This window comes from Chrysochloris asiatica, unplaced genomic scaffold, assembly GCF_000296735.1.
Source record: "Chrysochloris asiatica unplaced genomic scaffold, ChrAsi1.0 scaffold00142, whole genome shotgun sequence".
Lineage (NCBI taxonomy): Eukaryota > Metazoa > Chordata > Mammalia > Afrosoricida > Chrysochloridae > Chrysochloris > Chrysochloris asiatica.
In genome coordinates, this window is record NW_006408660.1 from 4,671,301 (window position 1) to 4,684,232 (window position 12,932).

At 43.3% G+C, this 12,932-nt stretch overlaps 1 protein-coding gene across 1 annotated transcript in view; it reads left to right on the forward strand.

Annotated features, from left to right (window-relative positions):
* Positions 1-12,932, forward strand: part of WNT7A (wingless-type MMTV integration site family, member 7A) — a 69,135-nt gene that overhangs the window by 7,007 nt on the left and 49,196 nt on the right. The window contains exon 2 of the mRNA XM_006870465.1: positions 4,961-5,187. Within this exon, the coding sequence (XP_006870527.1) occupies positions 4,961-5,187 (227 nt within the window). The remainder of the gene's footprint in view (positions 1-4,960; positions 5,188-12,932) is intronic.

Genomic DNA, 12,932 nt, shown 5'->3' on the forward strand with positions numbered 1-12,932 from the left:
CTTAGAAGAAGTACAGCCAGAATGCTCCTTAGATGTGAGGTTGATGAGACTTCACGTCACGTACTTTGGATATGTTGTCAGGAAGGATCTTTCTCTGGAAAAGGACATCATGCTTGGTAAAGTGTGGCATCAGCGATAAAAGTGGAAGACCCTCTATGAGTTAAATTGACAGTGGTAGCAACAATTAGCTCAAATGTAACAACCATTGAGGATGGTGCAGGACAAGGCAGTGTGACAGTCTGTTGTACATAGGCTCAATAGAAGTCAGAACCAATTTGATGGCACCTAACATTAGGAATCCTGGTGTGGCTCTGTGGGTTAATATGCCAGACTGCAAAGCCGCTTGAACTGCAAGGTTGGTGGTTCAAGCTCACCAGCTGCTCCTCGGAAACCCTATACAGGGTCACTACGGGTCGGAACCAACTCGATAGCACTTCACAACAACAACAAAGCTATGGGTAAGGAGCTCTGGTAGCATAGTGGTTACGAATTGGGCTGCCAACCTCAAGGTCAGCAGTTTGAAACTACCAGCGGTTCCCCAGGAGAAAGACAAGGTGTTCTGCTCTCATCAAGATTTACAGCCTGTTCAGGGTCACTATGAGTCGGAACCAACTCCACGGTACTTAACAACAGCAACAACAACGCTATGGGTTGGAATCGACTCAATGGCACTTAACAACAACAAACAACAACACACTATATCATCCCATTTTCTGCTGTTGTAGGAATCTCCTGGTGGTCTGCAATGTGCTCAGTGGTTCCTCCCGACTTACGGCCAAAACATCTCCACCATGATGTAATCTTTCTATGTAGGCCCCTTTCTCAAACATTAAAAAAAAATAATAAAAATCTATCCCTAAATTAGGCACTATTTTAGTAGCTGAGATCAATTTGGTAAAGCCAGGCTCCTGTTTCAGATCCATCATCTGCTAGCTGAGGGCCTCCTGCCAGGTTTCAAGCTCTGTGAGCCTCAGTTTTGGTAAATGTGAAATGAGTGTGATGATTCTTACCCAGCACTGCTTCTTGGAAAAGCTGCCTGAATTAATGCTTATGGAAGTGCCCCCTGTGCCGCCTCTGCACATAGTAGAAATGACACAGAAATTCCCTGATGAACATTTGGGGGCACCTGGGCAACCTTTCTGAAGTTCCACCTCCATTCGTTCAGTTGCTAGAGTGAACCAGCTGACAGCCTCCTTATCCTCAAAGATTGGATATGATAATGAGAAAAATGGAACGAACAGGTGAACAAACACCTTAAAAACAATACATACATTAAAAAAATACAGCAGACCATGAATAGTCAGATTTCTCAAGTCAACAAAACAGGGTACTATGTTAGAAAATGATGAAGTGGTTGGTGAGGTGACCCTGAGGTCATGTGATATAATGACACTAAGCTAAGCCTATGAGGATCAGGGATTGGGAGAGCTCCAGGGAGAGGGAGGTATACAGCAGGCTGCTGTACTGCAGGGTTAAAATGAAGGAGGGCAGCATGGTAGGGGCTACACATGTGCAGGAGAGACACTGGCATCCCCCATATCATCTCTTGGACTTAATGTTACAATTCCAAAACAACTACCTATAGCTTAGTCCAGTGGCTGGCATAGAGTGTATCCTCAAGAAATGGAAGCTCTTCCTATGATGCTGACCTAGCCAGGGCCACTGATGTAGCCACAGGGGGATAGGGCTGAGAATGAGGCAGCCAGCTGGTCTGAAGTGGGGGTAGGCGTGGGAGAATTCCCAAACTTGCAGATAATACCCATTTGACCTGGCTTGGATGGCTAGCTGACTAGAACTCAACCAGATGAAGATAAAGAAATTTGATACTGTGAGCACACGTATGTTGCTACAATTTGATGAACTGGACCTTTGCTTATGGATGTAGTTGTTCAAAATTCCAACCAGAATGGAAGGATTCTTCATATCAAGGATCAAGCTTGTCTCCTCAGTGCACTAGGTTGATAAGGACACAACTTAAACGTTGATCATCAAAAATGGGAGGCTATAAAGGCATGAAGTGGCTGGCTTACAAGCTTTCATGAGTGTGCTTAGTTTCAGAAGGAGGGTGGTAAGGTAGACTCCCCACTGAATAGTTTTCCTTTTCTCCAGATGGACCTGGTAAAAGGGAGATGGTGATAGGATTTTATGATTCAATTGTGAGTAATTGTTATCAGGATTAATCATGACTGTCACAACTGTAATTGTAGAAGACATGTAACTAAAAGGGCAGAGTAGTTAACCTTTCATTTCAGGAACAGAGGATCCCAAGAAGGAAGAGCATGAGTGAAGCATAAGATGTTACCCAGAAAAGTGGCAACAGCAGAGATGGTGGCAAAGGCAATGGCATAGAGATAGAGCAGCTGAGGACTCTAGGTCCATGTGTGCCTGCAGATCAGAGGCTAGCTTGAAAAATGTGCCCTTTGGACATTTAAATGAATACATATATATTTTTGTTTTATATGTGTACATCAAACATTTTTGCTTTGTTCATTTGTGAAAAGTTGTAAAAGGGAAGTGACAGGGTGGAAGCAGGATAACTGTTGTTAGAGAGAGGGGGTTGTAATCATTGAGAGGAAACAAAACATATGATTGGATGAAAGTAAGGCTGATAGGCTGATGATCTTGTCTGTTTACCTTCATTCAATTTACAATAAAAAAGTTAAAAGACAAAAAACCCACGAGCAAAAAAAAAAAAAAAAAAAAAAAAGGAATGGAAGCTTTTATTATAACCCAAGTGAGATGTAAGTGATGAAGTCTTCTCCTTAAAAGATCTATCTGGTAGCATAGTGGTTACGAGTTAGGCTGCTAACCTCAAGTTCAGAAGTTTGAAACTACCAGCCATTCCATTGGAGAAAGATGATGCTTTCTGCTCCCGTTAAGATTTACATCTTCAGAAACCCTATTCAGGGTCTCTGTGATTCGGAACCAACTCCACTCCATAACACACAACCATCACCACCATTATATGGCACTCGAAGGGTAATACAGAAAGGGCACTCTGAATAAGTGGGTTTCCTACATCATCGGGAACCCGATTAGGTTAACCTGATATTCGTAAATGACATCACCCTTAAGCCAGGGGTCACTCTGAGTGCCTCTTCTTCTTTCGTACCCTGCCCATGCTTTCCAACAGTCCCACCCAGCCCATCAACAAGCTTAGCCAGCTCTCCAGCCACCCCCACCACTGCCACCACAACTAAGCCAACACCACGTCTTGTCAGCCTTCCTGCTCCTGCTCTGGCCTCCCAATCTTTTTCCCAGGTGGGAGCTGGAGGGATCAGACCCTGCCATGACCCTGCTTATAGCCCTTCCATGCTTCCTGATGTACCTGAGAAAATGCCAGCACTGAGTCAGTCCACTAATGTCTCCTATTTCCTCTCCCCAACTTCCCCCACCTTAACCCCCATTTCACATTGGTCCCACTGGGTTCCTGCTGTTCCTTGGAGATTCTGAACTTATGCCTGTATCAGGACTTTGCCCTTCCTGTTCCCTCGGTGCAGAATCTCCTTCCCCACAGGTCTTCCCACAGCAGGCTTCTTCTGACCATCCAGGTTCCCAATCCATTCACCTCTTCAAGGAGGCCCTCTTTGATCATGAAGCTAAAGTAGCCCTAATTCCTTCCCTCCAAACCACCTCCAGCTGCTGTCACAATATCTCTATTTGCTTTCTTCACAGCATACATCACAGTCTTACATGAGTTATTTATTCATCTATGACTTGTACATTGTCTCCATTCATAGACATGATAAGTCACTCCCTGGATGGTTGGGTCTTGCCTTTGGGTGCACAGTTGCTCAGACATATGAGAGGGTCCAGTATGTCTCAGCGATGAAGATAAAGATAGGAACTCTGGTCATAAAAAAGTCATCCCTATCCTCCAGGTCGGCCATGTGCAGAGGAGGGACATGCACTATTGATTGATGTGCAGGAGGAAAATACTATCACTTCTACTCTTAATTCCTTTTAAGGATTCTTTGTTTGTTTAGTTTTTTATGGGTGTTTTTGTTGTTGTTCTTTTTGTTTGTAATAAAACCACCATTCCATATATACAAAAAACCATATATAACTTGTATGAATAGTTAAAACAACCAAAACATCTGTGTATCAACTACCCCTTGTAACTGCTACATGAAACTTTGTCCTTATTATTATTTTCCTTTCCTTCATAGTTTGATGACATATGTTGTTGTTAAATGCCGTCGAGTCGATTCTGACCCATAGCAACCCTGTATAGGGTTTCCAAGGAGCAGCTGGTGAGCTTGAACCGCCAACCTTGCAGTTCAAACGGCTTTACAGTCTGGCACATTAACCCACAGCACCACACCAGGACTCCTGTCTGACATATAGACAGCTCCTAAACAATATATAGTTACATCTGGTATGCTTTTAAATTTCATCTGCATCAAATCTTACCATAAACACAAAAGTGATTTGTTTTCATTGCTTCACATTATTTTGGAGACATACATCACATTTTTTGTGTTAAAAATTGTAATTAAACTTCACTAATATTGTTGTTGTTGTTGTTAAGTGCCGTCGAGTCGGTTCCGACCCATAGCGACCCTGTACAGGGTTTCCGAGGCTGTAAATCTTAGATGTTATAAAATTGTGAGTCCTGGTGTGGCACTGTGGGTTAATGCATTAGACTGCAAAGTTGGTATGAACCGCAAGGTCGGTGGTTCAAACTCACCAGAGTGAGAAATCCTGTACAAGGTCGGTATAGATCGGAACTTACTTGAAGGCACTTAACAACAACAACAATATTGGGTATATACATTGACTCTAGTACCTGGGTGGAAATTATAAATGAATTTCCATGGGTTGGAGATGAAGGATCCAAAGAGTTGAGACTCCCTTGCTGGGGGCTAGAGGATTCTTGTTCATGGAGGAGGGGGACCAAACACCGAGGGAAGAGCTCCAGGTCATGTCCTAACACTGCATCTTTCTGTGTCCCCTCCAGTGGTTTCTCCTCGGTGGTAGCTCTAGGCGCGAGCATCATCTGTAACAAGATTCCTGGCCTGGCTCCCAGACAGCGGGCGATCTGCCAGAGCCGGCCCGACGCCATTATCGTCATAGGAGAAGGCTCACAAATGGGCCTGGACGAGTGTCAGTTTCAGTTCCGCAATGGTCGCTGGAATTGCTCTGCACTGGGCGAGCGCACCGTCTTCGGCAAGGAGCTCAAAGTGGGTATGTGCTCCCAGACACCTTGCGCTGAGTCTTACAGAATAGCCGGTGGACCTCTTCACCTGACCTGTGCTAGACATGCCCCTAGATGTGGTATCTTTTAGGTTCCACAGCTTGAATTCCAGTCTCCTGACTGAGGTCAGGTCTTTCTGGTTGGAATCTGTGCCATCCCACGTGTTTGTTGGTTAAGTAGCAAACTGACATTTAGTGGCCCAAATGCTAACTGGCTGATACAATGCTGATATTGTGTTTTAAATTTAAGCCCCAATTTAAAAAAATTCCTCTAGTGTGTGTGTATATATATATGTTGTTGTTAAGTACTGTGGAGTTGGTTCCAACCCACAGCGACCCTGTATAGGGTTTCCAAGGAGCGGCTGGTGAACTTGAACCACTGACCTTGTGGTTCAAATGACTCTGCAGTCCAGTACATCAGTGCATCAACCCACAGCATCACACCAGGAGTCCATATGCATATATATATATATACATATGGTGGTGGTTATGTGCCGTGGAGTCGATTTCGACTCATAGCAACCCTGTACAGGGTTTCTGAGGCTGTAAATCTTATGGGAGCAGAAAGCCTCATCTTTCTCCCACAGAGCAATAGATTTGAACTACTGACTTTGTGATTAACAGCTCAGCTTGGAATACACTAAAGTTGATTTGAACCACAAAGTCAGAGGTTCAAATCCACCATCTGATCCTTGGAAATCCTATACAGGGTTGCTATGAGTTGGAACCAACTCAACAGCACTTAACAACAACAACATATATATATGTGTGTGTGTGTGTGTGTTTCTGATTTCTTATGAAAAATTGAAGAATCTAACAATAGCTGGCTTGTGTGCCCCCAGAGTTGTACTGAGCTGGAGTGGAGGATGCCACTTTGTTTAGATGGAGCCTGAGCAGCCCTTTGCTAAAGTGCTCACCATTCCCTATTGGCTCTTATGCCCAACCTGCTTAATTCATTTCTGTGCTTGCATGGCCTCTAGAGGCTTCGGGTTTTACAAGCCCTGGTTTATGGGCATGGCATGTGAGCATACACATTCACATACACACAGAGTCTGAAGCATTTGGGAGAGAAGCTTGAGTGGAAAAGGTATGGAGAGCTAGATTTTGGGCAGCATGGAGGCTCCAGTGGTGGGAAGGCCATGCTGTGTGTCTTCTCACTTGAGTGTGACTAGCCTGGGCATGGTGGCAGACCACTGCAGCTTTGCTTGCTTCTTAGTCAGGTAAGCTTGGGGTCTTGATGCTGAAGTGGGTGATTTGCCCTGCCTGCAAATCTGAAGTTCTTGTCCTCCCTTAACCCCAACATCTGTAAATCTCGCTGGTGCCATCTAAAGAAGGTCCTCCCTAAATCCAGCTACTTTTTTACATTCTCCTCGTCTCTGTCTGTGTCTGAACTCCTGCCCTTCGTGGTTCTCCTGCAGACCCACCTGGGATAGGATAATCTTTTAAAAACGGAATTGTATCATTCCTCCTTTTCTCTTGTGGTAGCTTCTCATTTTATTGGAACAAAGTTTCAACTGCTCATCTGGCTGCTTCTGATGTCCACCCCACCTGCTCCCCAAGCACTCTGCCCTCAGTCATGCTTTGGGGCCTCATTGTCACAAATCCCTCTGCCCTATATCCTTTTCACAGTTTTCACACACTCACCCCTATTCTTTGCGTGGATTTCCCAACCCCAGCATTGCAGCCTCAGTGAAGCCATCCCTGACCACCCATGTAAAGTCCCTCTCACCCCAAAGCTCCATCCCATCAGCCAGATACCTCGCATTACACGGGTACATTTCTAGTCCATTTGGAGTGGTTTTTCTATGTGTGTGGGGCTCCCCTGCCATGCTCACTACTGAAAGTTCTCATCCCCTTCTTGAATGACAAAGCAGAGTCATCTAGGAGTTCTGTGGCAGGTCATGTTTTGTCCCCATGTTCTGTCAATGGTTTCTCTCTTACATCCAAGGGTGCTGGAGATAGGGCCTCTGGGTCCAGAGCTAAGTTGGTAGGGGTATGGTGACATTACTTTAGTAGAGCCCCTTTCCACACTTCTTTTGCGGGGTCTTTACTGTGTGGAATTTTGCCTTGCACCACCTGCTCTTCCTATCCCTCTTTACAACATCAAGGCTGACTTTTCAGGTGGAAACCAGGACACGGAGCTGGGATGCCACAGCTCACACAGCAAGGTGGCATCTACACCAGGACTCCAATTTCGGTTGTACAAGTCCCAGATTTGTGAACCTTCCTGGCCATCAAGTCGGTTCCAACTCAAAGCAACTCTGTGTACAACAGAATGAAACACTGCCCAGTCCTGCACCTTCCTCACAATTGCTGCTATGCTTGAGCCCATTGTTGCTGCCACTGTACCAACTCATCTCGTTAGGAATCTCCCTTTTATTCACTGTCCTTCCATGTTACCAAGCATGATGTCCTTACCCAAAGATTGGTCCTTCCTGATACTATGTCTGAAGTATGAGAGATGAAGTCTGACTATCTTGGCTTCTAAGGAACATTCTGATTGTACTTCTTCCAACACAGATTTGTTTGTTCTTCTGGTAGTCCATGGTACATTCAATATTTTTCTCCAACACCATAACTCAAATACATAAATTCTTCTACAGTCTTCCTTATTCATTGTCCAACTTTCACATGCATATGAGGCTATTAAAAATATCAAAGCTTGGGTCAGGTACACTGTACTCCTCAAACTGACATCTTTATTCTTGAACACTTTAAAGAGATCTTGTGCAACAAATTTGTCTAATGGAATACATCATTTGATTTCTTGACTACTGCTTCCATAAGTGTTGAAGGTGGATCCAACTGATGCAGTACTGGAGATGCTCACTCATTTATGCCAAGAAATTTGGAAGACAACTATCTGGCCAACTGATTGAAAGAGATCCATATTTGTGTCCATTCCAAAGAAAGGTGACTCAACGGAATGCAGACATCATTGTACAATATCATTAATATTTGTTATTGTTATGTGCCGTGGAGTCAGTTCTGACTCATAGCGACCCTATACAGGGTTTCCATGCAAGTATAGTTTTGTTAAAGATAATTTTAAAAAATGGCTGCAACAGTACATTGACAGGGAACTACCAGAGGTTTAAGTCAAATTCACATGAGGATGTGGAATGAGGGATATCATTGCTGATGTCAGATGGATCTTTGTTGAAAGCAGAGAATATAAAAAAGATGTTTACCTGTGCCTTATTGACTGTGCAAAGGCTTTCAGCTGTGTGAATCATGATAAAGTATTGATAACACTGTGGAGAATGAGTATTCTGGAACACTTGATCGTGCTCATGACGAACCTGTACATAGACCAAGAAGCAGTCGTTCTAACAGAACAAGAGAACACTGAATAGTTCAAAATCAGGAAAGGTGTGCACCAGGGTTGTATTCTTTTATCATACTTACACAATCTTAATGCTGAGCAAATAATCTGAGAAGCTGGATTATATGAAGAAGAATGTGGAGGAAGACTCATTAACAACCTGCGATAAGCAGATGATACAGCCATAATTGCTGAAAGTAAAGTGTACTTAAGATACCAGTCTTCTGTGATGAAGATCAAAGACCTCAGCCTTCTGTATGGGTTGCATATAAAGAAAATAAAAATCCTCATCATTGTACAAATAATAATATCATGGTAACTGAAGAAAAAATTGAAGTTGTCTAAGATTTCATTTTGCTTGGCTCTTTCATCAACATCAAAGACCCCGTGGCACTTGCAGAGTGCTTGTGGATTTTAGGAGAGTCAGGAGTCCTGGGTAGCACTGCAGGGTAATGCACTGGATGGCCAGGTCAGTTTGAGCTGCAAGGCCAGTGGTCAAACCCACCAGCCACTCCTCAGGAGCCCTATGCAGGGTTGTTATGAGTCGGAATTGACTCAACAACAACAAGGAGGTCAGTCAGTATGGCTGCAGTGCAGTGAATGAAGAGACAAGAGAAAGGATTGGGGGTCAGAGAGGGAGCTAGACACTGAGCAGTGTGACAATTGTCAGGCTGAAGTGAGAGGTTTGAATAGAGAGCCATTGGAGGGGTGAGAAGATCACTATGCAGGGAGTTAAAGATGGGATTCCGGAGTCTGGTATGGTCTTCCAGGTCAAACTTACCAACTGATCTTCAGAAACCCTATACAGAGCTACTATGACAAGGAACCAATTCAAAGGCACTTAACAACAATAGTGTTTGGGTGTGGGTGTGGCACATTATCTGCTTTATCAACTACAGCCCAGTCCTTTGTGACTCTTGGGGGGCCTAAAAGGGCACTCACCCACTTCCAGGCTTTTTATTTTTTGTCAATTCAACAATTTCAGTGGTACTGATTAATTTAATCATTCTGTGCAGCCCTCCATTGCCAAATTTTTCATCATCATTGACAGATACTCGATGGTTCCTAAGGAGTCTTAGTGTGGCATTGTGGGATCGACCGCAAGATAGGTTTGAACCACAAGGTCGATGGTCTAGACTCGCCAGCCACTCCTTGGAAACCCTAGACAAGGTTGCGATGAGTCAGAACCAACTTGACGACCCTTAACAACAACAACGCTTCCTAAACAACGACTCTCCCTTTCCCCTTTCTTCCCTTCTGCCTCTGGTAATCACTAATATACTCTCATCTCCAGACATTCTAGGTATTTCATGTAAGTGGGATCATGTGATAGTTATCCTTTTATGACTGACTTACAACACTCAGCATAATGTTTTCAAGGCTCATCTGTGTTGTAGCATGTATCAAGATTTCATTTCTTTTAATGCCTCAGTAGTAGGCCATTGTATATAAGCACCACATTTTGTTTATCCTTTGATCTGTTGATAGACATTTTAGTTGTTTCCATCTTTTGGCTATTGTGAACCGTGCTGCAATAAGCATTGGTTTCCAGTGTCTGTCTGAGTCAGTCATTTCCTTTAAGTCTCTTGAGTACCTACCAGGGTGGAACTACAAAGTCCTTTTCCTTTTCTTAAACAGTACATTGCACCCCTTCAAATTCACCACCTCATACAACACCCTGAATCTGTAAGCCTTCCTTAACCAAGTTCTCTTTATGTTGAATCTTGGATTCCCCATCCAATCAAACTTTTATGTTTAATTTAATCTATTGATATATTCCTCATGAGTATATTATTCTATTCAGTGTGTTTAATTTTATTAAAAAATCTAATTTTATATTGTATGTGGTGGTGGTGATTGTATGCCGTGGACTTGGTTCTGACTCATAGCGACCCTGTATAGGGTTTCTGAGGCTGTAAATCTTTTTGGGAGTAGAAAGCCTCATCTTTCTCTCATGGAACGGCTGGTAGTTTCAAACTGTTGACTGTGAATATGATATGTAATCATACATAATTGACTTTTTTCATTTAATATTAACCAAATCCATGTGTATTTTGTTCTTGGGTCTGTTGTTGATTCATTTTCACAGTGGGGAAAATATATGTATCCCCTCTTTCAATTATGTGGCATCTAGGTAGTTTCTGAGCATTTGCTGCTGTTAGCAATTCTACTACAAACCTTGTTGCTCATTCTCCTGGCATACTTGTGGGGGTGTTTTTCTCCCGAATAGATATTAAGGAATGGAATTGTTGGTCATAAGGGGAAAAAATTGAAGTTGAATTGTTGACGATTTTACTTTTGGATTACATTCTTGGATCAACATCCATGGAAGCAGTAGCCAAGAAATCACACAATGTATCATATTGGGCAAATCTGTTTACAAAAGCCCCCTTTAACTTTTTAAAAAGAAAAGAAGTCACTTTGAAGACTCAGGTGTGCCTAACCCACGCCATAGTCTTTTCAGCTGCCTCATATGCAGATGAGAGTTGGATAGTAAAAGAGGAAGACAGAGACAAAGGGATGCATTCAATCTGTGGTGTTGATGAAGAATATTGAGTATACTGTGGACTGCCAAAAGAATGAACAAATAAGTCTTAGAAGAAATACAAGTGGAATGCTCCTTAGAATCAAGGATGAAGATTCTTTGGGTTTGGACTCATCATTAGAGAAGACCAATAGCCAGAAAATGACATCCTGTTTGGTAAGGTAGAAGAAGGTCAATGGAAGTGAGGGAAACCCTTAATGAGGTGGCTTGACACAAAAATGGATTCAAATATCCCAATAATCATGAAGATAGCATAGGATTAGGTCATGTTTCTTATACAAGGTCACCATGAGTTGGAGCTGACTAGATGATATCTAACAACAAAGTATGAATGTCAGCCTGATTCTGAAGTGATTGTGTCAGATCCATTGTTTCTCTAGCACTGGGCATTGTCCAGACTTTGTTTCTTTCTTAGTGGGTAGATATGAAATGCTACTTCACTGTTTGCACTTCTCTGAGAAGTAATATGTGGCTGTCTCTTCCTCTCTTCACTAGTTGAGCATGTGTACTCTTCAGTGAGTTTCCTGTTCTCATCTTTTGCCCATTTTTTTCTGTTGGGTTTTTGTCCTCTTGTCAAGCTCGCCCATCCATGGTAGTTTCGTAGTCATGCATGGTACCGGGGAGGAAGGGCTGCTTTAGGAGGACCTGAGGAAGAATGAGTCATAGGGGCTTCAGCCTCTCCCATCAACTTCATCCTCTCATTGAGGGCTGGTACCGACCAGGAGCAGCCCTTTCCTGTACAAGGTCTCATTTGGTCCTTGTCTAACACCAAGCAGAAAGACACCCACCTCTGTCTCACTCCAGGAGACAAGCTTGGAGCCAGGTTGTTTTGTGACAGGGCTAAGAGCAGTAGTAAGTCCTCTCTTGTTGACAAGATCCTTCTGTGTGGTTGAGCCCTTAAGGTTTGAGATTTTTGTGTCTGCCATACATTTGGGAATACCCAGTTATGTGTCTGGATTATGGAGCAGCCAAACAAACATTGGAACCAGAATCACATAACCAGGCTTCCATTCCAGCCCAACACTGCCTTACTGTGTTGACTGAGCAACCTGTCTGTCTTCAGTTTCCCATCTCCTGAACAGGAGATATACATATGCTATCTTGACATGGGGCTCTTGGTGAATCCAGCTTAACAAGTATGAGTGAAGTTCATCAAATGATGTGCCCCATTCCTCCAGAGAACCTACATGCCTATCTCACATGAAGAATAGCTTAAGAAGTTGGGGATACATGTCGTGGGTCTTTTTCTTGGCCCAGTATCAGCCTTTGGTCTAATATAGTCATCTAAGTTCACCATTTTGATTCTATCTTCAAAATATATCCTCAAATCTGTTCACACCACTCACCACTTTTACCACAACCTCCTGATTCAAACCTCTATCTTCACAGAGTAGTTTCCTAGACAACTATATCAGCCACCGGAGCTACCTGCTCCTCTCTTGGGTTGCCTAATCCCCACAGTTCACCCAACAAAAGCATCTTCTAGTGTCATCCTGATCATGGTGCCTCCTTGTTTAAAACTCTACCATGGATTCCTTTTGCTCTGAGAGTCCATGCAGACTTGTCCTCTAGTCCTTTAAGGACTTCTGTAATCTATACTCCTGTTCCATCTCTCTGTTCCATCTCCTGCCTCCAGCATTGCTGGCCTTCTTCCTACCCTGAAGCATGCCAAATTCCTCCTACCTCAGGAGTTTTGCACTTACTGCCTCCCTTGCTTGGAACACTCCTCCTAGATGTTGACTTGACTCCCCTGTCCTTCCATTCTCTGCTCAGGGAAGCCTTCATTACTCTCCTACTAGTGCAGACTGCCTTCTCAAACCTCTCCAGACTTCACCTGGCCTTATTTTTCTTCATTCTACATTACTA